We start from the raw sequence: 24529 nt of genomic DNA, 5'->3' as shown, positions 1-24529 counted from the left end.
CATCACTTCCCCCACAAGAGGAAAGTTTTCTGCTTTGTGCCATCTGCGTTCCTGACCTTGTTTAATGTTTCATATCACTGGCTAGTGGCGTTCATGCAGTCACACTCAGTCCTGAAGCCAAGCAGAGAGAGGCAGGGCCAAAGGGTCTAAAGTTGTCTCATACTCAAGGCTCAAAAAATCCTGGAGGTGAGCCTAAAAAATAGACTTAATCAGGCTGACAGAGAAGACTATTGTTGTAGCTCCACTCTGTGTGTTGTTTTTGAACTGCTGTTGTGTTTTCCATCTACAGCCGTGAAATTAGGATGATTATATATTCAAATGAAAACAGAACCTTCTTGGATTATTCAAGGTTATATGGGAACCAGATACTACCCTCCAGTCATTCAACTGACCCATGACCACATAACAACATTTTCAATTCATCTTCTTTTATTTCTTCAGCATTAGTCTGTCTTCAGTATTCTCTCTCAGCATATTTGTGTTCTTTCATCTGCCTTATAATTATATATTGTGGATGGCATATTATGCAATTTAAAGGTAAAGGGACCCCTGACCATTAGGTCCAGTTGCGGACGACTCTGGGGTTGCAGCGCTCATCTTGCTTTATTGGCCAAGGGAGCCAGTGTACAGCTTCTGGGTCATGTGGCCAGCATGACTAAGCCGCTTCTGGAGAACTAGAGCAGTGCACGGAAACGCCGTTTACCTTCCCGCTGGAGCGGTACCTATATATCTACTTGCACTTTGACGTGCTTTCAAACTGCTAGGTTGGCAGGAGCAGGGACCGAGCAACAGGAGCTCACCCCGTCGCGGGGATTCGAACCGCCGACCTTCTGATCGGCAAGTCCTAGGCTCAGTGGTTTAGACCACAGCGCCATCCGCGTCCCTCTATTATGTGACTTACGACTGTTTATAGTGTATCCCTTCATTTTCTCCTCCTTGTAAATAGAACTGAACAACAGAGCCAGGGATTTCCCTATCATGCAGGGCCAGGGAGATCTAGTGAGAAAAATGTAGGAGGCTGTTTCTGAGGGTGTGTTGTTAGGGAAATGCTTTGAAATCTTAAGGTGAACATTTGACCTCTTGACAATGCAGTCTTAAACATGTTTGCTTAAAAATAAATCAAGTTCCTAGTAACTTACTTCATAGTCGTGAATGACATTTATTGGATGTCTAAGAGATTAAATAAAAATAATAAAAATAGTGAGTTTAAGATTGCAGCACAAGTATCTTAGGAGATCAAATGTTTGTAGTCTTCAGCTTTTTTATTAAACAACGAATGCTGAGCTACTTAGCAACACTTCAGAAGTATCAGTGCTTATTAAATACAACTAAAAGTGTCATGGTAGTCATAACTCTGGTTATGAACAATATGTCCGAGGGAAGAGAGTCAGGCAGAAAGAAATCTCAAGAGTAGTTCAGTTTTTTGAAGCAGGCTTTGCATTGTTAGTGAATCATGTACATATCTGTTCAGAAGGATGTCTCATTGACTTCAATGGGGCTTAGTCTGAGGTGAGTAAACTACTTTGGAAGGTGTATACAGCTGTAGGTATGCTTAGAAAATATAGCCTGTTTTGTTCAAATATATTTGTCCTTGTTGTAGTACATAAGAGTTGGATTTTCCGAAGGTTTGCTCTAACCTTGAGGGTTATGTTAGGGCCTACTGTACAAAACATCTGATCCTTTTTAGAGGCTTGGCAGACAGGAATGTTTCACTGAGTGTTGGATTCATTACACACTTGCAACTGTATCTACGAATAGAGTATAAGTAGGCAGAATATTTGGCAAAACCAGGTTTAGCCACCAAGAAGAGGCTTAAAATGTGGTTGACTTTTAATGAAAAAATAGCTGAAACTTTTATGGGAAAGAAGAGGCTTCTTGAAATAATGTTAGAGCTGTGTTTTGTGTAATTTTCAGAAAAGTACGACTTTGATGTCCATGCAAAAGTCATCTGTTCTTGAAAGCATATTTCCTTTAGAAATGTATTTTATTTATCTTTTACATTTATAACCTGCCTCTCTGAGGAAAGCAAACATGCAGGGATGATTATGAACTACATGTGAGTTAGATTAGGCCAAAACATAGTAAGTGGGTGAAGTTCTGTGTGGGGCTTTGACCAGTTCTCTCTACTCTGAAGTGCAACACTGTCACCGCAACAACATGATGAAACAAACAGCATTGTGGTCAGGTTTGATCAGTGCTCTGAAACAAGTGGCACCTGCAACAGATGTTGTGTATCCTCACTCCACTTGGGCAGCTGTTGGCAAGTTATGCCGACCTCCCAGAATAATATAAGCTGAAACCAGGCATAGGCAAACTCGGCGCTCCAGATGTTTCAGGACTACAACTCCCATCATCCCTGACCACTGGTCCTGTTAGCTAGGGATGATGGGAGTTGTAGTCCCAAAACATCTGGAGGGCCGAGTTTGCCTGCTGTAAACCAAGCAGAGCACCACACTCTCCCCAGCATACTGATCTGCTTGTTTCTCAGTGCTTTGTTTTGGTTCCCTTTCTGTTGACGCACGCCAATTGAGTCCACTAGTGGAGGAAGTGATGACAGTTCAGTGTGGCATGGCTGAAAAGACAAAAACAAGGTAAATAAAAACAAACAAACAAACATCAAAAGTCTGAAACGAGAGGAAAGGGTGTTTGAAGAGAATATTTAAATCTATAGCAAAACCAGGAAAATAATATTGGGGCAAATAATTATTTAAAGGAACATACACTGCAAATCATGTAACTTCTTCTGAAAGTCAGTAGCCACTTTATAAAATGAAGCTAAGCTGTGGTTGTTTTTCTCTTTGAGGCTGTTCAAGCATAAAGTTAGATCACAGTTTAATATTATAACTACAGGCCTCAGGCTCTTGCACCCCGTCTTCCCGTTATGTGTAGTGATTAATTTCTCCCATTTTCCAGGCTAATGGCAAGCTATACTTTGCCCACAAACAAGAATCACACATGACAGTATGCATAGGTAAACTATGGTTTATGCAAATCATGTTTTATCAGGTTCAAATGTATTGCTGGTGTGTGTGTAAGAGCTTAAGGTTTGTGGTTGGAATGCCATGCTTATGTCTGAATAGCTTCTTAACATTTCCAGTGACATCCTGAGTGTAACCTGATTTTTTTTTGTTTTTATTCTAATAAAATCTACTACAGCTGAAAGTTTGGAGCCTCTCTGCCTAATATTTGACACCCAGGCATGGTCCTTATCTAAGCATACAGACAGGAACAGTAACTGATCAAATGCGTTGTCCACGTAGTGGAAACTATGTACAGGGCCTCACAGAAATCTAGTATCCTGCGAATGGAGCAGTTGTTGATATGTTATGTAGATTCCGATTTGGTATTTTCACATGCAGGCCTATTGAGAACCATTCTTGAAAGTGATATAAGCCTCAAGTAATTTGTTTTGGTTCCTTTTCTGTCAGCACTGTGAGTCTGCAACTGATGCTAAAAGAAATCCTGCAAGTAGTCAGGCACATAGACTACATGTAGGGCATAAAGCAGATTCTGAGAGAAAAGTAGCTTTATTTGTCAGACAGTCCTAAGCAGTATCTGGGAGCAGTGGGGCAGAACAGTGGATAAGCCATCACATCTAAAGCCCTGCTGACTCATATTATCCAGGGCCAAAAGTGGGGGTGCTTGTATTGTTTTTTCCTTGTCCCACCTCCAGGAAATGGTTTAGGATCCAGAAGACCCACAGCTGGCCTTACCTTGCCTCTGGATTGCCCTGTTCTGGCTACACTGGCTATCGCTGGCGGAAACACTTCTGGCAGTACTCTTGGATCCACATGCTTTCTTGGAGACTTTAAGTGTGGTGAGGGTGGGCGGGTGTTGTTTCTGATTATACTGTGAATAATCTCATTTTAATGTAGACTTTCCTTTTTCCTGTTTAGATTGGGGCATATGACCAGCAAATATGGGAAAAATCCGTAGAACAAAGAGAAATCAAGGTAAAGTTTAGATTTATTTTTATTGTTTTATGGTACTGAATGTCAAACTTCATATCCTCAACAAGCTCACTCCAAATCATTTAATTTGCTGCACAAGTCCTGTGCAGAGGATTCCGGGGTGCACTTTTTTGGTGCAGGGTGTGAGCAAGGTGCCTTTGGGCTAGTTCTTGTCCTATGACAGCTATGTGTACTCAAGAATATGTCCAATGTCCCCCTCAAATGTGTATTGTAGGGGAAAGTCATTAAGCAGCAGGGAAGTTTTTGAGAAGCTTGTCCTCTGTTATTTATATTGTCATCGATAAAGCACGATAAAGCACATAGTTCTCAGGTTTATAGTTTGAAAATCAGGGATATATTGTAATTCAGAATTTATTTTGATAAGACTTTATTGTGGCACAGGTGTGTGCTGTTTTTTTTCCCCCAGGACAAAGAATGTTCCATTTGTGAATTATTTTAATAGCATTTGTGAATTCTTTTGTTATCATGTAGTGATAGTAATGGTAATCCTTACCAATCTGCAGTTTTTTGTGGTGGGTGGGTTAAACTTTAAATAAGTTCTACTGAAATGAAAAAAACGGGTACAAGAGTTAGGGTGGGAGAGGACATTTTGTGGGTGTAGGAAATCTTTAGATTATGGAATCTTGGCTAGGGTTTGTCTCTCACTTGCATCAAAACTGTATGCTATTTGGTGTGGATGTGAGTTTTTATGTGGAGGAGCCTCCTTAAAGGAAACAGCTAGGATAGATCTTTTACTTGGGGAACTCCCAGTTACAGTGCTTAAAAATAATATTGGGGTGTTTTTAGTTATGTTGCACTAAGCTGCCTTATGCTATATCATAGATAATTCCCTTCATATTTTACATGCTTTTTGGTCAGATATCACTGACTATCACATGGTTACCTTTATAGTTCCAGTTTACTTTTCCTCATTTTTCATCCTGTCATTGTTTTGAACAGTTTATTAAATTGGTAAGTACTTGATTATGGAAATTTGTGTTAAACAAAACAGCTTTTGTAGATTAACTGTGTCTCTGCATCTTAGTGTGACTAACAAAAGCCTTCAAGTATCTGATGAATAAGTAACTACTTCAAAAGCATCTAAATGCTTTAGCATCACTTCTTTTTCCATTTAAAACAATTAGGCTGTGATCCTACACTTTAGCCTGGAATTAAGTCCCATTAAGCTCAGTGGGACTTGTTTCTGAATAGACATTCATAGGGCTACGTTGCTTGGTTCATTTAAGGATTCACCCACTCTTCTAAAGAGGCAAAAAACTGTAATGTTGGGATTATAATAAACCCCTGCTTCCTTTGATATGATATTCTACCTTCTGGCCATCTATTGTGGTTCCATATTTTCGTATATCATTACCATCCGAAACAGCACCTTTTCATTTTCCAGAAATGAAATGGAAAAAAACCATTAGATTCCAGCTCTGAATGTGCTGCACTTGAAAAAGGTTAAAATCAAGCTTCTGTTGGCTTGAGTGCTATGAGCTAACTATTGGGAATCCAGTGGTTTGTTCCACGAAACTAGTGAGAGTCCTTTCAAACAGACAGTAATAGATAACTTTGCAACACGCATCTCGCCTTGAAACTGTTGTCTCAGTGCAAGTAACCAGGTGGAAAATGCACTTGCCTGGTGGTTCCTCCTCCTGCTGCCTACCTGCATGCATTTCATTCAGTTGTGAGGCTGGCTGTGTTTTATCAGCTGGGAAAACACAGCTGAGCGATATGGTTGTTGTGTATGCTACCTGTGTTATCTCCTCTGTCAGGAAGAGAGATGGAGGAGTGAGATAAGACTGACAGAGTGCTGTGCCTGCTGCATGTACACCCGTTCTTTTTCCTGACAGAAGAACGAACACACAGTAGTAGTGCTGGGAGGGGATATTGAAACAGGGGGCAATGAGCAAGTACTTTCATGGTTTACAGGGGCAGTATGACTCACTAACAAAGTACTGTACACACCAGATTTTTTCAGAATAGGCCAGTTGATGTCATTGAGATTTCTACTGATGTACTCTTAGATCTCATTGGAGCTCCTAAGAACAAGCCAAGGTCCATCTGGTCAAGCACTCTGCCTCCGTCATTGGCTTACCAGATGCCCTTAGGAAGATTACACACTGCCTGAACTTGAAGGCTTAATTTTTAGTTTTTGTGCCTATATATATATCTGCTGATGTCGATGGCAACATTTTCTGGCAATGATTTCTGTAAGTTTTATCCAGTGCAATAGAATACAGCTACTTTTGTTTGTCCTAAATACATCATTTTAAACTCTTATAACAATGGACAGAGGATGAATAATTTTATACAGGTAATACAAATATTTTTATAAATGTATATAGCAGTGGTTCTCATACTTTTTTCTCTGGGCTGCACTTTCAGAATAAAAATTTGTTCACACCACACCATTTTTAAAAATTGATAAGTAATGCATTGGAAAATAAAAAGAAACAACTTAGCCTAGCAGTGCTATTTTATAATATGATCATGGGATATCCACAAAGTATAAAACAATGCAGCTACATAGCAACATGTATCATTCTCAAAATATAATATTGACTGTCCTTGAATCTTCTTGGCACACTTGCCATCTTCTCCTGTTACACCTTGTGAGAACCAGTGGTTCTGCTCGATAATCCTTTTCCAAATTTAAACTTTTGTCTTCCTTTACAGAGGAAACACTTCAATCCTCTTATCATTTCAGTTGCTCATTTGTTTAAGCCAGAATGTAGCTTACAGAATAACACCTGAAAGTATAATAAAAACATTAGAGTGAGTTTAAAACAGGTAAACATTAAAAGAGAACAATTGAATGGACCTATAGAATAAGTCCAGTGAAGCAGCAATAAAGTTGTCTGTACCTTCTCATTTTTACATGAGGCAGCTAGAACTATGCACAAAATTCTACATTTGTGCATGTTGTCAGTTTTTAAAATGAGGTTATTGGCTGTTTTTATTTTGTTCTTTATTATGATTTGTATACTTCCTAATTAAAAATGTTCTTTGGACTCAAGTCTCTAATCACATCAGTTATTTGTTTTTCTCTTTCAATCCCTTTCCTAACCATTCTCAACACTAACTTCTTTTACTGCAGTAGCACTAACAGATTTAGTGAATTTTCCACTATGGCCCCAGGATGTTTCTGGGGTTGTTGGTAGTCAGTTGGTAGTCAGCACATATGTGAAATTAGGCTTTAATTCTCATGCACCTAATTCTGTTCTTTGCTTTTGTTGGATCTCATATGTGGTCCATTCACCCAGTTTGGAAATATCCTTTTGAAGCTTGTGGTAATTTGGGATTTTACAATTTTTAATAGTGGTCATCTGCAAACTTGGCTACTCTGTTGCTCTTCTTTTGAGTTGTGCCATATTTGGGTGACCAGGAAACTCTTCTAAAGGTTTCTCAGCAGCTGAAACTGGGAATGATTTGAAGTATTAAATCCCATAGATTCATAATGAGTTCATCACTCGCAGTATGGGATCAAGTTTTCCTTTGGGCAAAAAGAAGGGGAAGATTCTCACTTTTTATCAAGATTTGGATTTGACGTAACGTTAAGCCCAACCAAAGCTGAGTTCTGAATGGTATGGCAGCAGCAGCAGGACTGTGAGAGAAGCTGGCCACCATCCAAGAACCTGCATGTTTGCTTGTTCACACTGAACCATTGTTTGGTTTCGAGTTACCTGAAAACTGTGCTGTTATTTGAATAACACAACAACTATTACAGAATTTCCATAGGTAAAACACAGCAACTAGAAAGGCCCACAGTATGCCTCTGTTGCCAGATGCCAGATAAATAAGTTTATTTCTGTTCTCTGCTTCCTATGTGTTACTCAGCTTCTGATTGATGAAATAACCTACCCTTCTGGATTATGACTGCTATGTTTGTAAAATGTAACCATCATAGATGGCTTGTTATACATTCTGTGTCCTCTTACCACTACAATATTTAACATGTATATTTTTGTTCTGCCATAAAATAATGTCTCATGAGTTTGTATGCTTCAGCTTCATTAAGATTTTCTGCAGTTTTCCTGTCTCCTTTAATACTCCATTTATTTATTTTGGTCTAATGTCTCCATTGTACAGCTTGTTTGCTACCCTGCTACCAGTGTTATTCATTTTTACATCACTATGAAGTTGCTCATAAAGTTCCTTCTTGGCTTTCTTATTGTCAACCTACGTTCGGTTTGCCAGACTTCTTGCTTGGGTGTGCGCGTGTGTGTGTGTTCATGTTTTAATAGTTTTACAAGAAGTAATCTTGTCTTTTATAGTCTCATTTAGTCTGAACAGATAATTGTTTGAACTTGCCTTATCTAATAAGTGGTGTATGTTTAACTTGAAGCCCTGTTATCATTGTAAACAACTTCCAAGTGTCTGTAACTACCTTCTCAATTTCCTTCTAACTGGAGCTCCACATTCTCTTGGCAGATCTATAATCTATTGTGGTTGCAGCAGTGAAGCTTTTGACATTGATTAGTTGAGCTGATCTGATAGCCTGGAATGCTGTAAGATCCAAACTGTTCAGGGAACAATGTTGTCAGTGTTTGCAGGCCCAGCTCTGTGAGGGAAAAGAAAGTTTTAATTTTGTTTAGTGAACCATTTCTATCCTGCTCTTCAACTACATAAGGGGCTCTATAGAATAGAAGTTCAAACAAAATGCAGAATTACAAAGGATTAAAATGCCCAAGCAAACACATATCTAAAAGATAAAAATTCCACCTGGTACAAAAAGCACTTCAAAGTTGGTGCTAAGTGACCATCTCTGGGAAGTGGGTGTTGTCCAGTTTGGCTAGTGTTAAGTTTCTTAGAGGTATTTGTAGCAGTGTTAGAAACTGAGATATGAAAGATAGGAGCTAAATGGCACCTTAAACTTAGGTTATGGGCACAACAACGGAATGTCTAGGTGTGCTTTTTTATAACAAGAATACAAAGCTGAAAATTAATGAACTGCAGCAAAAATATGTTCATTTTTCACATGGTCTAGTCCTTCCCCTGCCCACCCCCCTAATATTCTTAAGAGCAGGGGTAGGCAACCTAAGGCCTGTGGGCTGGATGCGGCCCAATTGCCTTCTCAATCCGGCCCGTGGATGGCCCAGGAATCAGCGTGTTTTTACATGAGTAGAATGTGTCCTTTTATTTAAAATGCATCTCTGGGTTATTTTGGGGGCATAGGAATTTGTTCACCCCCCCCATATAGTCCGGCCCACCACATGGTCTGAGGGATGGTGGACCGGCCCACAGCTGAAAAAGGTTGCTGACCCCTGCTTAATAGGGTCTCTTATCCAGTATTCTTCACTATTCCAGTCTTCAGAGAGTAGCTGGAAGTGGGGAGGCAGAGAAAGGTCCTCCATTCCTTCCACTCCGCAGTTTTAATCTGAAATCTTAGACACAGTACTGCGCCCAGAGCTCAGAAACTGCTCACACTAATGAAATTCCCTGTCACAAAATGCGCCTAGAACAGTTGGAGTTTAGAACACTGATTTGTAGCTTTGTGGGGCAGGCTGAACACATCCCAGGAAATCAGAAAGCTAGAAGACCTGGAAACTAAAAAACAGGAACCTAAAGGGAAGGAGTGGTGAATAAGTCTTTGTTAAATGAGCAGAGGAGACAGAGACTGAGAATAGTGCTCTGAAGAAAACCCAGTCTTTCCAGTCAGGAAAATCTATATAGTGTCCTCTCCATGTCCCATAGTGCAGTGCTAGGACACTAGCCAAGAGATAGATGAAGGGAAACAAGAAGACAAAGTAAGTGTTAATGTAAAACACAATGTGAGGAAACAAAGGAAGACATGAGGCTACAGTAAGAAATAGCTGAGGATTATGTAAGGACTGAAGCAAAACTTAATATTAGAACAGTGCCGGAGGGGAATGGATAAGCTTGGGATTGTGGACCATGGGTATAGGTTTGATAGCTCTTCTAGAACCTGACAGGCAAATCCTACTGGTTGTGGCTTCTGCTATCACTAGAGTATTGTGATCTGGCAATCCTATGATTCACATACTGATTTAAAAATACTTGCCAATTCTTTGGCTACAGGCCTCCACTATGAGTATTGTGAACTTAGCTGTCCATTTTAGATGCATCTGTATGTTGGAATTTGGTCATATTGTGGCTACTGAGCCACATCGTTCAGGGATCTATCTATCTATCTAGCATTTATTATGTATTTAAGCTAATTAATTAATATTTAGCATTTAAGCCAAATTCCAGTGTGTGTTTTCTATAAGAGGGAAATGCATATGATACTTAACAGCTTCTAGCAGAGTATGAACAGGATTAAAGTAAGTGGTCTCTCCTGTTGCATGTGATTCAGGGTGCAGCTGAAGATTACGAGATGGACAAAGTGATATTCAGAGCCCTGTATCTAGCACCAGCTCTGGAGAATGTCAGTGTAGGACAGAACCTGTCAGTAAAGAAGATGTTGAAAGGCTGCTACTGAAAAGGTTGTCCATGTGTGCTATAAGCAATTGTAGAGTTTGAGATGGGCCAGGGGGGCTACTGAGTAGTTCAGAAGGGTCAGTGTGATCTGATACCAGGTTTTGCCATTCTTTCAAGGACTAGGAGATAGGTTGACAGAGATGCAAATAGAAATCTCTCTAAAGCAGGATCAATAGTAGCTAGATAAGTTTTGTCCTCAGTATATTGGATGTTCTGATATTTTTCTCCAAAGTGACAAGTTAATTTAGAAACTTGTTTTAGATCCTTACTTTAGAAACAAATACTTAATACTGTAGTGTATTCTGATTTTTTTTTTTTAGTTTTCTCTTCGCCTGTAAATTTATACAAGTTTTAGCTTGGAAGCTTCATGATGTACGTTTTGTCTCTCAGAAAGACAAACTTCAAACACTTAGGAAGAGGCCTGTAATAAGTTTACATCTATTCTTGTACCACAATTTGAATTTCAAAGTCTAGTGGATATGTTTCTTTGAAAATTAAAGGCAAAATGAAATAGATGTCAAAGTAAGTATTTACTAACTCTGGCAAGCATGTGTGTGTTCGTATGTGGCTGCATAATTGAACTTAATTAACTCCTTTAGGTGTTCTGGGAAATATAATAAAAAGGACAGTAATTTTCATTATACCTTTGTATTTGCATCAGCAATATACTTGTATTTTTAAAGTAAAATTTATTTTTCATTAGTAGAGATACATGGAAAATTGGAATCTTTCTTAAAAGTAGATTTCAAATTGGAAATAGTGCACAGTTCAGGAGATGAGAACCTGATAACTTTAAGTTCACCACAATTACTGGCCCCTGCTCATATTGAAAAGTGTTTTTCCTTTAATTGTAATAATAATAATCCAATATTATTTGCATATTACAGGGTTTGAGAAACAAGCCAAAGAAAACTGGGCATGTAAAGCCAGATCTCATAGATGTTGATCTTGTAAGAGGTAGGAATGGATCTCTTAAATATGGAATGCAGTATTGATCAATATGTCAATTTATTTATTTATTTTATTGTTTTACATGGTAGAGTGCATTTGGGGACATCTTTTTTTAAAGGGGAATACATATGGTGTTTGCGTATTTCCTAGCCTAGTTATACCCCCATCAGTGTGCAGCTTATTGCAGGTTGGGCAGTTGCAATGTAAAAACTCTGTGGACAAATTCATGTGTAATTGATTAAAAGAAACCAGAATGCTGCTCAAATGTGCGTTCTCAGATTTATTTATTTTTAGATCAAGGGTAGGCTGGATTTGCAAGGTGAACTTTGAAGTAATAGCCTGCAGTTAAATTTTGCTGCAGTTCTGAACTTGCTTGTGCACAACATGCCGTGTTAGATACATTCACTTCCAAGTAGTTTCCCTCTTCAGAGCAGTGAAATTCAGGTTGCAGGAAGTAACTCCAATAAAGGTAGCGAAATTTCACATAGCTGTTGGATAACACACTTTCATGACTTGACATCACCTGTCAAGATGAGGTTAGAGGGAGTCTCCCTCATCATAAGACATTTAATAATTGTGATTTCAGGAGCACTGAATGCCTCTAGCATTTGATTGTGACTAATCTCAAAAAGTGCCACCCAAGTGCTAGTTTCCTATCATTTTCCCATGCTGCAAATCAAAAGAAACCAATGGCATACATTGGGGGAGCCAATGTGGTGCCTTCTAAATGCTGTGGGACTACAACTCCCATTGGCCTCAGCCAGTGCAGCCAATTACAGAGGATGCTGGGAGCTGTAGTCCAACAACCACTGGCGAGCACTGCATTGGCTACCCCTGGCATACTTGACCCAGTATTTCCATACCGGATGAGCAATCCTGAGTCCCCTGCAATTTATAGGAAAGAGAATTTTTATCTTTGCTATTCCTGATAAAGTACTGACTTTGAGAGATCTAAACCCACGGCTTAGTTTAATTCTGTTATTCTGTTCCTGTAGAACAGGGATGCGGAAGCTGTGGCCCTCGAGATGTTGTTGCATTCTGTCTCCCATCAGTACCAGCCAGCATGGCCAATGGTCAGGGATTCTGAGAGCTGTAATCTGGCAACATCTGGAGGCCCACAGATTTCCCAACCCTGCTGTAGAAGCAAGACTGGGTCCTGTTTTTCTTTTTCTTTTAGAAGTATGTGTAGAACTGTATGTAGCTCTTGCAAAAGAACCAGGAATAGTGGCAGGTATGTGTGGTCTGTTATTATCCACTGCCAGCATCAGGCTTATCCCTTTGGCATGTTTTGGTGTTCTATTCAGTGAAATAAATTCCCCCTTTTCTATTTGCATTTGCATCTATTACTGTAGTCCTCTGTTCTACAAGTATGCACCACCCATATGTTGGAATTTTGGATTCCAAAACACAAAGGGGAAGAAAACTTGGGCTTTTCACTTGAATTTTTGCACTGAATAAGGCTGCAGTCCTGTATGTATCTTCCTGTAAGAAAGCTCCATTGAGCACAATAAGTCTCGCTTCTAAACATGCATAGCATTATACTATAATTATATGTTTTACATGGTAGAAAGATGAATTACTCAGTATTCCATTGGGTATTTCCCATGTGTCATGCTATGGCAGTCTGCACTTCTGTTCCCAGCTTAGAGACAGTTCCCGCATATGATTTCCTGTACCAGACACATGTTTCATATAGGACAAAATATATTTACAGTTGTTTATGAAGTACTACTACTTATTTTGCTGAAAGTACACAGCTTTAGAAGTTCAGCTTCACACACAGGAATATGTTCCATGTAAATATGGCATATATATCTCACGCAAAGTCTTAGGGTTTTATCTTAGTCAAATGGTAATTGTAAATTGTCTATATTGCTATGCAACCTAAGTGATTTGTTTGTCTTCTGTTTAGGCTCTGCATTTGCTAAAGCTAAACCAGAAAGTCCCTGGACATCTCTGACTAGAAAGGGGATTGTCAGAGTTGTTTTCTTCCCATTCTTCTTCAGGTGGTGGCTACAAGTGACATCAAAGGTTATTTTCTTCTGGCTCCTTGTCCTTTATCTTCTTCAAGGTATAACTGGATGACGTTATTAGTTTTTTAAAAATGCATTGATCAAAAAATGGACCAAATCTTATATTTCAGAATTCTAATGATGCATTTCCATTTATATTTTTTAAACTCAAGTTACCTCAAAAGTTAGAAGCTGCTATAAGGATGAAACTAAATTACAGCAATTCCCAAAAATGTTAACTTCTAAGAAAAGGACTTCACAGTGTAAGAATAAAAAACAAAATTGAGAGAAGGATATCATTTTGACACTCCACAGAAACATAATGAAATTAACGAAGGGAAATAGAAACAGTTTAGTTTAAAGACCACACAGTGTTTATTCTTGAGCTTAGACAGTGATTTCATATCACTAGAAAACTATATTAAAATGTATTCTATACTGACATTTTCCTCACCACCTATTTGAAATATGATAGTAGATAGTATTATTCTACCCACGGCTATTTATTTTTTAGTAAGTGTGGTAATACCTATGCAGCAATATTTAAATTAAAATTGTTAAGAACATAAGGCCCTGTTGGATCAGACCAAAGGTCCATTTAGTCCAGCGTTGCCAATCACATGCTTATGGTCAGCCAACATTGCCTACAGGACATAAGCACAATAGCAGCCTTCACAGTCATGTTTGTCAGGTATTCAGAGGAATACTGCCTCTGATAAGATATAGCCATCATGTTGTAACTTTATAAGGGAGTTGCTTCAGCCCCCAGCAGTGGCCCTTGGCGGGGGGGGGGGCATCACTTATCTAGACAGTGAGCTTGGGGTCTCTTGGTGCACTGACCTTGCCCCATCTCCATCCAGGTAAGCAGCAGTGATGCCAGTGGCAGGAGGGCAGCTCAGCATGCACTGTTCCTGACAGTCCCTTGATCATTAATTATCCACAATGCAATAAATCAGTTACATTGGTACATTATTTCAGCTCCTTCAAAGGTACTAACTTGCCTAAAGGTACAAATTTAGGCACACGTATTAGATGTGCTGCATTGTATGCCTGTCCCAATCCTATTTTGTTGTGACTGTTACCATGGTTTTAAATATGTTTTCCAGTTGTCATCTGAGATCAGCAGATCTGAAAGCTTGTGCCAAACATTTTAGTTGTTTGTATGCAGTGTAGTATAATGTAATCTTGATGTATGCTGCTTATATTTAAAAGGTTTTGTCACAACAATATCGGAAAATATGTTAACTCTTCAAATAGAGCAGTATAGAAAAACCAAGCTTTTAAGATCAATTGATTTCAGGGAGAGTTTGCTCTATGTTTAAATTTCCTGTATTGATTTTTTTAACACTTAACTTTGGTTTCATCACATTTATTTCTGAGTTTAACAAAAATGACTTATTAACAGTATCATTTGTTTAATTATGAACTATTGTTGCAGATTTAATTCTTCCCTGGTTGTTTTTCCCCATGTCTTTGAAAGTTGCTGCAGTAGTCTTGTTCTATACAGTAGAAGCCACACATAATATACCTCTGACTGAAGTAGTAGGTCCTGTATGGCTCATGTTGCTCCTTGGAACTGTGCATTGCCAGATTGTTTCAACAAGAACACCTAAACCACCTCCAAGTACAGGAGGGAGAAGGCGAAGGTACAGTTTATTTTAACACAGTGAGCCTTTTATGCATGTGCTTGCTTTTTATTTCAGAATCTAAACTATTTTTGAAAAAGGCTTAAAATCTGACATTATGCATTATTTAAAAAATGGTGGGGGGTGGGGGTATTCTTGTTCTGCTAAGTTCCTTTTATTTGTGTTTGACCTTCTCATGAAATTTCACTGCTATAAATACTGTTGTGAATTTTTTTTAAAACTGCACCCAATACAGATTGGTATCTCTTATTGGTATCAACACAATAGAACTAACTAATGGGGTGCAGGAAGCTGTTAGTGATTAGTTAAATGCATAATGTGCTCATATTTTTGTTTTTTCTGGACTGGTGTTGTGTAGCTCAGAGGGATGATTTTTGTGCTTAGAGAAGACGCTGACGAAAATGTAACTTTTCTCATGTACAATAGCAAACTGTCTGTTAAGCCCAGCCAGTGGCTGAATTCAAAGCTCTTTGCATGATTACAAGAACGCTGACCGTGTTGTAGTGCTAGCGAATGACACTTACAAGATGCCTTCCACTTTTAATCTCTTCTGATGAAGGAAATTAAGGAAAGCAGCACATTTGGAAGTACATAGGGAAGGAGATGGCTCTAGTACCACAGATAACACACAGGAAGGAACAGTGCAGAGCTACGGTACAAGCACCTCTTACAGTATTGGCGCTGTCTTCAGAGATATCTGGCATGCTGCTTTCTTTTTATCGGGGTTTGTATTTTATTCAAGGCTTTGTTTGTCTTAAAGATGCACTATCCTTTTTCTGACAAAGTAATCATTCATCTGTACTGCTGACATCCTTCTGTACATCCAGCTAGCTTTAGTATAACCCTGTCAAAGTATTCCAGCACCTGTGGCTGTGTTCTTATGACTCTGGCAAATGAAGACAACTTTTCTTATAAATGCCAAGTGGATATATAGAAACTGATTATTTAGGTGGAAAATATTGTGCAACCATTGCAAAGGGCAAGAAAAAGTAAACAAAAACAGGTTCTGTTCTTCTAAAGTTGCTTGTTGTCTTGCAGTGTAGGTTTCCCTATTCTGATATTGTTGTTTCAGTTCATTAATGCAGTGGTCTTCAGCCATTCCAGATCTGGGCTCATCTTTCATCTCAGCCTGTAATTTAGACCCTACTTTTAGGGGTTCTCCCCTCCTGATTTTATGTGCTGGTGGTTTGCAGTTGTAAGGGAGAGAGTTAATACAGTGGTACCTCAGGTTAAGTACTTAATTCATTCTGGAGGTCTGTTCTTAACCTGAAACTGTTCTTAACCTGAAGCACCACTTTAGCTAATGGGGCCTCTCGCTGCCGCCGCATGATTTCTGTTCTCATCCTGAAGCAAAGTTCTTAACCCAAGGTACTATTTGTGGATTGGCGGAGTCTGTAACCTGAAGCGTATGTAACCTGAAGCGTATGTAACCCAAGGTACCACTTTATTACGTTTGTTTCAACTATAAGGGCTGGTACAGTGGTAACTTGGGTTATGAACTTAATTCATTCCAGAGGTCTGTATTTAACCTGAAACAGTTCTTAACCTGAGCCGCGCTTTTGCTAATGGGGCCTCCTGCTGCTGCCCTGCCACTGGCGCCCAATTTCTGTTCTAATCCTGGGGCAAAGTTCTCAACCCTGTTAAAAACATTTATCTTTAGGCAAGCTTGTCAAGACATGTTGAATGTTGGCATGTGTTTTAATCTGGTTTTAGCTTTTTGTTTATTTTAATTATTTTTGAAGGTTTTACATAGTTGTTCTCACTGGGGGTTTTTTTACTGATAATTTCATTTTTTATCCTTTTAGTAAGCCACTTTGATTGGTTTTTTTTAAAAAACAACAACCCATCACCACCAAATGGTAAATAAACTTTAAATAAATGGTAAATAAACTCTATATAAATTTTAGAGTGGGTCATTGAAGCAGTTGTGGGTCATGTGCCATCTACTGAAGACCTATGCAGTAGTGAAATGATGCCGTCTATGACTGACTAGCAAGCAAAAACAACAAAGGTGTTTGCTCCAATTAGATTACAAAAAAAGCTAAGGTTTGTTGATTGGTGTAATATATGAAGCTTTAAAAGCTATTAAATCCTGCAGATGTAAATTATCATATAGCCTGCTTTTTAACCATGCATCTGGCCAAACAATGATGATTAGTTTCTTTAAAATTTGTTCCAAACGGTTGAGAAACAAGTATATAAATGCACTTGTATTAAGCAGTCAGAAAAAAGGATAGTGCAGCTTCCTACATCTACATGTTTTACATTTTATGTGTTCAGCATTATTACACTAACATGTGTCACACTGATGCTCTTATATGATTATGCTGTTTCCTATAAACTAAAATTATGGCCTATAATCATCACATGTTGCTTCTGGCAGGCCATTTAAGCACATCAAGGCAATAGAGGTCCCATCCCTCTTTAATTTTAAAAGCACATTTCTGCCTTAGCTTGTGCTTGAGCTCAATTATTACAATTTTAATTCTGCCCTAATTTTTCAGTTGCATTTTCATCCTCTACTTTAATGTTTTGATTATGTACTGTATTTCAATATTCTTGTGTAGAAATGTTTCTAATAAATTCTACACAATGGAATTTATCTTTCACTGTAAAGAAGTTTGCAAGGTATGGAAATCTTTCACATTTAAATACATTTTGGCTGTGCTCTGTGTTCAGAGCAATATTCATGACTTCCAAAGCAATTACATGCATCATCTACGATACAAAAATAGGCATTTTGAAAAAAAAATCCCTTCCTTCCCCAAGACTCAGAGTCCTGGTCAAATTTTTTGCATGTAAACTGGATTATTTTTATTTAAAGAGATGTGATACAGCTTTTATACCCTAATGGAGGAAATTCAAAGCTGTAAACTTAATTTTGTTTTGTAGGAAATGTTGCAAAACATGGAGAGTTTGGGTTGTTTAAAAAGCTATACATTATTATGTATTTGATGTAGTAAGCTTGAAGCTCCCATGTGAAAATGCTTGGACGGCTGACTTTAGCATCAGTGAATTTAAACAGAATTCTAAATATGCTCTATTTTTTGGGGCGGGGGGGGGGGAGAAGCATTGAAAAAGAAACTAGAATATGACACAGTGAGACAATTTGTTTGTAGAGAGAAAGCTAATCCAATAATATTGAAGTCATGAGATTGTTTCCAGTTAAACAATTGTTATTTGAAGCTATCCTTCACAAAGTCAAAGTGCTTTGACTGAAGGCTCTGTTCAATGTTAAATATGGCAATTCCTTGATACTTTTCTTCAGAAGAGCCTATTTGTAGTGGTAGATCACAGCAGAACTTGGTTTTTGAAGCTTCATGGTGTTGTTCCTCCTTGTCTTACTGCTAGTGCTTCAGTATTAGGTGGAACAAATTACAGTAGAAATAATATGATTAGCTTTTCTCCTTTTGCATACGTGGAAGTACAAGTTTCAGGTATTTGCTGGGCAGAGCAATCTTACCATATTTTATCTGCCCTGAATCTTCCAACATTCAGCTTCATTGGATATCCACAAGTTCTAGTGTTAGGCTTGAGGGAGAAAAGATTTCCTTTATCCACTTTCTCTCTGCCATGCTTAATTGTATAAACTTCAATCATGTCACATCTTCTTACCTTTTCCCTAAAACCCCCCCAAATGCTGTAAACTTTCCTCATAGGGGAGCTCTAACTTCTAGTTTTAAACAAAATGCACACTTGTTTCCCTGAGTGGCGAGAAGTTCCAGGGAAACCACATTTAGCTGGCTTTGATTTTCTTTGGAAAAAGTCTCATTGGAGGCTTAAGGTATTCCTGTAATATTTAAGTTTCTTAAAAATATATATATACAGGATGAGCTTAAGGCTCCTACAAACAGCAAATTCCGCTGTCTGACATCAGATGTTGAGATAGGTAAAGGTAAAGGTAAAGGGTAAATGGACGCCTGACCATTAGGTCCAGTCGTGACCGACTCTGGGGTTGCGGTGCTCATCTCGCTTTATTGGCCGAGGGAGCCAGTGTACAGCTTCTGGGTCATGTGGCCAGCATGACTAAGCCGCTTCTGGCGAACCAGAGCAGCACACGGAAACGGCGTTTACCTTCCCGCTGGAGCGGTACCTATTTATCTACTTGCAACTTTGACGTGCTTTCAAACTGCTAGGTGGGCAGGAGCAGGGGCCGAGCAACGGGAGCTCACCCCGTTGCGGGGATTCGAACCGCCGACCTTCTGATCGGCAAGTCCTAGGCTCTGTGGTTTAACCCACAGCGCCACCCGCATCCCGATGTTGAGATACAGTCCCTCAAAAGAGACTTTGCAGATCACAAAGCTTATAATTTCACCTCTTCCCCCAGTCCTACGTAAAAAATGCAGCTGCTGTTCCCTCTTTCTTGCTGGAGCAGGATAGTAAGTGTGAGGCATGTTCTCTAACCATCTTTTAGCTTTCTTGACTATTTTCGTGCAAACTCCCCAACAAAAGTGTCTAGCAACTTTGCCTGCTGACCATTGAGGAAATTTATGCAATTGTTCTGGCCCTCATTGCCGCCCTTTCTGTCAAAATTCCTTTGCGGTAACCAAATGACTATCTTGGAAAAATGTTGTTGCACGCATCTGAATCACTGAGCTACGAAAGACTCCTGGGGTTCCAGCACTTACCCAGGATTTTGTTTCCTTGGAATGAAGGTCAATTGAGACTCTGGTATCTTTATGATTTTCTTATATGTGTCTTTATTTACACATATATACTACCTGAGAATGAGGTGGAAGGGCTCACAGCTTTAACACTCCAGCAGATCTTGCCTCCCCATTAGGTTCCCAGGGAGAAGCCATAGTTTTGGGTCCAGCACAGAGCAATGCAGGCCTCTTCCAACTTTGGTCAAAACCCAAACACATCCACTGTTGGCCTGTTGTTCTCCATCCTAGGGTGACCTGGCATCCAGTAAAGTGAAGTGGGAAATGGCCCACCCATTCCTCTCTAAGATGCTGATGATGGGTGCTTAGCTGAGTAAAAAAAGGTAAAGGTACCCCTGCCCGTATGGGCCAGTCGTGTCTGACTCTAGGGTTGTGCGCCCATCTCACTTAAGAGGCCGGGGGCCAGCGCTGTCTGGAGACACTTCCGGGTCACGTGGCCAGCGTGACGAAGCTGCTCTGGTGAGCTGGCACCAGCGCAGCATACGGAAATGCCGTTTACCTTCCCGCTATAAAGCGGTCCCTATTTATCTACTTGCACTTAGGGGTGCTTTCGAACTGCTAGGTGGGCAGGAGCTGGGACCGAAAGACGGGAGCTCACCCCGCTGCGGGGATTCGAACTGCCGACCATACAATCGGCAAGCCCTAGGCACTGAGGTTTTACCCACAGCGCCACCCGCGTCCCATGAGTACCCGCTTAGCTGAGTAGCTATTACCATAACAAAGGAACTGGTTTAACTGGTTCACCAAGTTTCCTCCTACAGATTCTAACCTAATGGGTACAGGATCAGAGGCCTGGAAGCCTGACCTCCCCACAAGTTTTTGCACTCCCCCATGTAGAGCTGCTACTCAAGAGAAAGCCAGATTGTATTAGATTTTCATAAGAGATTAGATTATGGCAAAAAGGTAGTTTAATTCTCTGCTTTGTTGATTGTGCTTTGCTTCTTTTTTAATTTAGTGGCTTCCTTTCCAGTTCATTGACCACAGGCATTAACAAATTAAGGGTGTGTTTGTTTTGTTGACTTCTTTTGTTCTTTGTTCTGGGTTATGTTCTACCTATAGACTTGAAATAGAGGATATTTTTAAAACAGTGGATGTTTCAGATTCCTTCTCTTTTGAATCCCTTTTGTGTGTGCGCACATGCAGATTAGCATTAAAAGGTGTGGCTGTCCTTGGGAACCTCAGCTTCTCATAGCTGTGACCTTTTTAACACTGTGATTTGAGGGATTAATTCAGACAGATATACTTTGTATTTAGTTTTTACTTTACTGATACCCACATCTTACCTTCTTGCTTCAATATTTGATCCAAATTAATTGGTGGACTGAGGCCCAATAGGCAGTGCTGAAAGCTGATTGGCTGAAAACTAGAATGTGGGGAAGAGTCCCAGGTCTCAACTTCCCAGTTTGTCTTCTGTATGAAGAAGATAGGTCTGAAGAGTTTCTTTGACGCTGCCATAAGGGCAGAGTTGACAAGGACTGTGTTTTATCTCCCTGTTACCTTGGGAATCAGTTTCCTCTTGAGGGCACAAGCAGGGCTGTGCAAAGCTGGTAATAGGCCCAGATCTGATGGGAAATGTGGGCCCCATTTCAATAATCTTTACCAAAAGGTCCCCCTTTGCCTCTACCAGGGGGACTTGGAGTAGGTCTCCTCAAAATCGTTGGCCCATGTCAACTGGCCCACCTGCCCTCTCCTCACCTCCATTCTGGCCGAGGCACATGCACAGTACTGTAAAATGTTTATGCAGCCACACAGCGGTGAAAGCAGAAGGTTTTGCTTCCCCTTCCAAGGATGCCATTCGCAGCAATCCTGTTCACTACTACCATCAAGAGGTGTCTTCTCCCCACCTCGTAGACCATAATGATTAAATATAATAACAATAGCATTTTATTTATATCCCGCCCTCCCCTGCCAAAGCCGTGCAGAATATACAATCAAATCAAGGACCAATGAAACAAAACACAGAATAAGCAAAATAAAGTAACTTAGCTGGTATAAAATAAGCAGTGTGTTCCAAGCCACTTGGAGTTATTATGTATCTTTTGTGTATCCTTTGCTGCTGTTCTCTTTTGTGATGCATTTTATCACCTTCATCTAGCCTTTTGTTGAGATTCTGCTGCTTAGAGAGGCCTTATACTCTACTATTGCTTTAAGTAGTACATAGAAATAAATTTATAGAGGAATAAGGTACAATTAGCCATGGATGGTTCAAAATGACATTTTTTCATTTTGTTGCTCTGACAAAGTTCTGACTTGCTTTGTTCATGGGCATATCCAAACCTATCGCCTTCAAGACTAGCAGTTGACTTTGGCAGATTTATATATCCCGAATTAGTGGTTCTTTGAGGGAACTTGGTAGATTAAAATGTACCATCTGTTCATATGTGAAATGTTGCATGCAGGTTTCTGTTCTTGTACAGCATAGAAATTTGGGAGACAAGATACGGAGGAACTGGAATGCAAACAATTATTTTATGTATATGTTTAACTCTAGAGCAAAGAAAGCAAAGAATTCAATAGACAAGTCAACAGAGACTGACAATGGGTATGTCTCACTTGATGGAAAAAAGACCGGTAAAAACAATGAAGATGTTTTACAATCCCAGGAGCCGCAGTGTGAAGTTATCAGATCAGAAGAGACATGCTGGAGCACAGGAGCTGTCAGAAATTCATTCAGTAATACAAATCATCACAAAGTGAGTGTCTCATTTCTTCTAGAATATTTTTATAGTTCAGCATCAATATTTTCATATTATGAGAATGCAAGAATTCCCATGCTGGGCTAAGACAAAAAGGCCATCTCACCCAATGCTTTTTCCCTCCCTACCTCTCTCGCCTGCATTTTAGATGATCAGATCTCATATGAATAGGCTGAAATATAAACAAGTCTTTTGCTCGCAAACACAACCCTTTTATATTTATAGGAGTCAGCAAAAAACAACGAAATCTTCCATTACCTGTAGCGTCACAATTATTGGTTAACAGCTTTGGAATTAGCCAGGATACTAAATCATAGGCTGAAGTTAGTCTAATATCCTGGCTTGCTGCAAACCTTTTAACTATTAGGTCCACTTAGGGACATTAAGGAAAATATTGTAGGAAATATAAGGGGGATCTTCTAAGCACAGGCAGGAAACATTAGCCAAGGATTTTTGTCACACCCAGTTTCTTAGATTTTTTACTTTTCCGGTCTAGGGTGCTGACTTTACACAGAACCTTTTGTGAAAAGTAAAAGTCACCCCACTGCAACACTAGAGTTGTGGTTTGTGAAAACACAGCCTTTTAATCTTAGACCATACAGGATTTACCTCCAGTCTTAGACCTGTGATGTTTAGCACTAAGTTCAGAGAAAAATTATCCCTCTCTCTGCTTTTTACAGAGGATCTCTAAAGAACTGGTTAGGAATTTTATCTCCTGATTGGAAGATAAAGTGCTCCTTCTGCTCTTTAGAGATTGCAACCCAGGCAGAGTACTTTACTTGCCAATTAGATTGGGAGAAAAAGAGAATGGGCAGTTCACACAGCATCCTTGGCCAGATGTCCCTGCTAGCCCATAGCGAACTCCTTGCTGTACAAGCTTGTCTCTCCAAGAAGTCTTTTTAAGTCCCTTGACTTAAGTCTTCAAGGGACTTGATTGACCTCTCTTCAGACAGTGCCTTGTGAAACTGTGGAACATGCTGCACAACATGTAGGAATTTAGAAATGTCTAGCACCCACAAGCTCATAACAATACAGAAGATACTTGTTAGGTTGGCTAACCATGTACTCTGAATTTTTTCCTGCAATTCTTCAGTGAGCAGTGTGCAGATGACCTTGTTGCATAGTAACAGTACTATGGTGATGGTGGAGGAAATATTATGTCTGATTTTACGATTATAAAGATGTATAGAGAATAATTGTAATACATGCAAAGTGGAATTATGTTACATTTGAAGTAAAAAAATAGTTTTTACTAACACCCAATTCTTAATTGATCTAGGATAATCACAGAGCAGTGACAAATGTATCTGATGAAGTTTCAAGCGAAGAGGGACCAGAAGCAGGATATCCCTTGCGCCGTAATGCAGAACGTGCTTCCAGTGACTGCACATTTCGGAACAGGAAATCCCATCATTATAAGAAACATTACCCTGTGGAGGTATGCTCTTGCTATGATCTCAAACAAACTTTCATGAAAGCAGTAAGATATATAATTGGAAAAATTATTTCCCATCTATAACAGCTTCCCTGTTTAGTGAGTTGATATTCTTAAGGGGGGGGGGACCTCAGCCAAGTGGGTGACTGTCACGGATAGGCCTATTCAGGTTGCAAAATTGACTTTCTAGAGATATTCTCTTGGTGTCAGCTCTTTCTTTTTTTTGGGTGGTTGTAGTACAAGAATGTGTATGGCTGTTCTACACTGGTGTAGAAGCCATAGCATGAGTTGTGCTAACCCCCCACCCCCAACAACAACAACAACCAAGGGGGAACAAGGACAGAGCTAAGTGGCAATATTAGCGCAAGGAATAAGATGTCCCATTGGGCTAACAAACCCAGTGCTTTGTTATGTTTGTTAAGAGTTTGTAATAAAGCTATAAAGCTAGAAAATTATCAGAAGACATACTATTTTAGAAATATAAACATCACTAATTCTAAATACCAAATGTCTGTTTTTTCATGGCAAAAAGGCTTTATTTTTACAAAAGGGCCTCTAGGTATGTTTTTGATTTTTAATTCAAGTTGGCTATCAACTGAATATTTAAAACAGACTAATGATTGGCATTAAATGAGTATGAAGGAATTTCTAGGGGTTATGATGGCCTGGGGTCCCAGTGGAATAACAAGCAGACACAGACTTTGATTGAAAACTATTCCTTTATTGGC

At 39.4% G+C, this 24529-nt stretch overlaps 1 protein-coding gene across 15 annotated transcripts in view; it reads left to right on the top strand.

Moving 5' to 3' along the window:
* Positions 1 to 24529, top strand: part of PHTF2 (putative homeodomain transcription factor 2) — an 85712-nt gene that overhangs the window by 46371 nt on the left and 14812 nt on the right. For 9 of the 15 annotated variants that reach the window (XM_083575110.1, XM_083575103.1, XM_083575111.1 and 6 more), the window contains 8 exons: positions 3897 to 3953; positions 4863 to 4922; positions 11285 to 11354; positions 13261 to 13419; positions 14841 to 15006; positions 15566 to 15730; positions 22162 to 22363; positions 23646 to 23804. In XM_083575110.1, the coding sequence (XP_083431236.1) occupies positions 3897 to 3953; positions 4863 to 4922; positions 11285 to 11354; positions 13261 to 13419; positions 14841 to 15006; positions 15566 to 15730; positions 22162 to 22363; positions 23646 to 23804 (1038 nt within the window). The remainder of the gene's footprint in view (positions 1 to 3896; positions 3954 to 4862; positions 4923 to 11284; positions 11355 to 13260; positions 13420 to 14840; positions 15007 to 15565; positions 15731 to 22161; positions 22364 to 23645; positions 23805 to 24529) is intronic. The other 6 variants (XM_083575104.1, XM_083575106.1, XM_083575105.1 and 3 more) reach the window with 3 other exon arrangements.

The sequence above is a fragment of the Podarcis filfolensis genome (assembly GCF_964270895.1).
Source record: "Podarcis filfolensis genome assembly, chromosome: 10".
Classification (NCBI taxonomy): Eukaryota; Metazoa; Chordata; class Lepidosauria; order Squamata; family Lacertidae; genus Podarcis; species Podarcis filfolensis.
The sequence above is the reverse complement of the archived record's forward strand: the minus strand, read 5'-3'. Positions and strand labels throughout refer to the sequence as shown.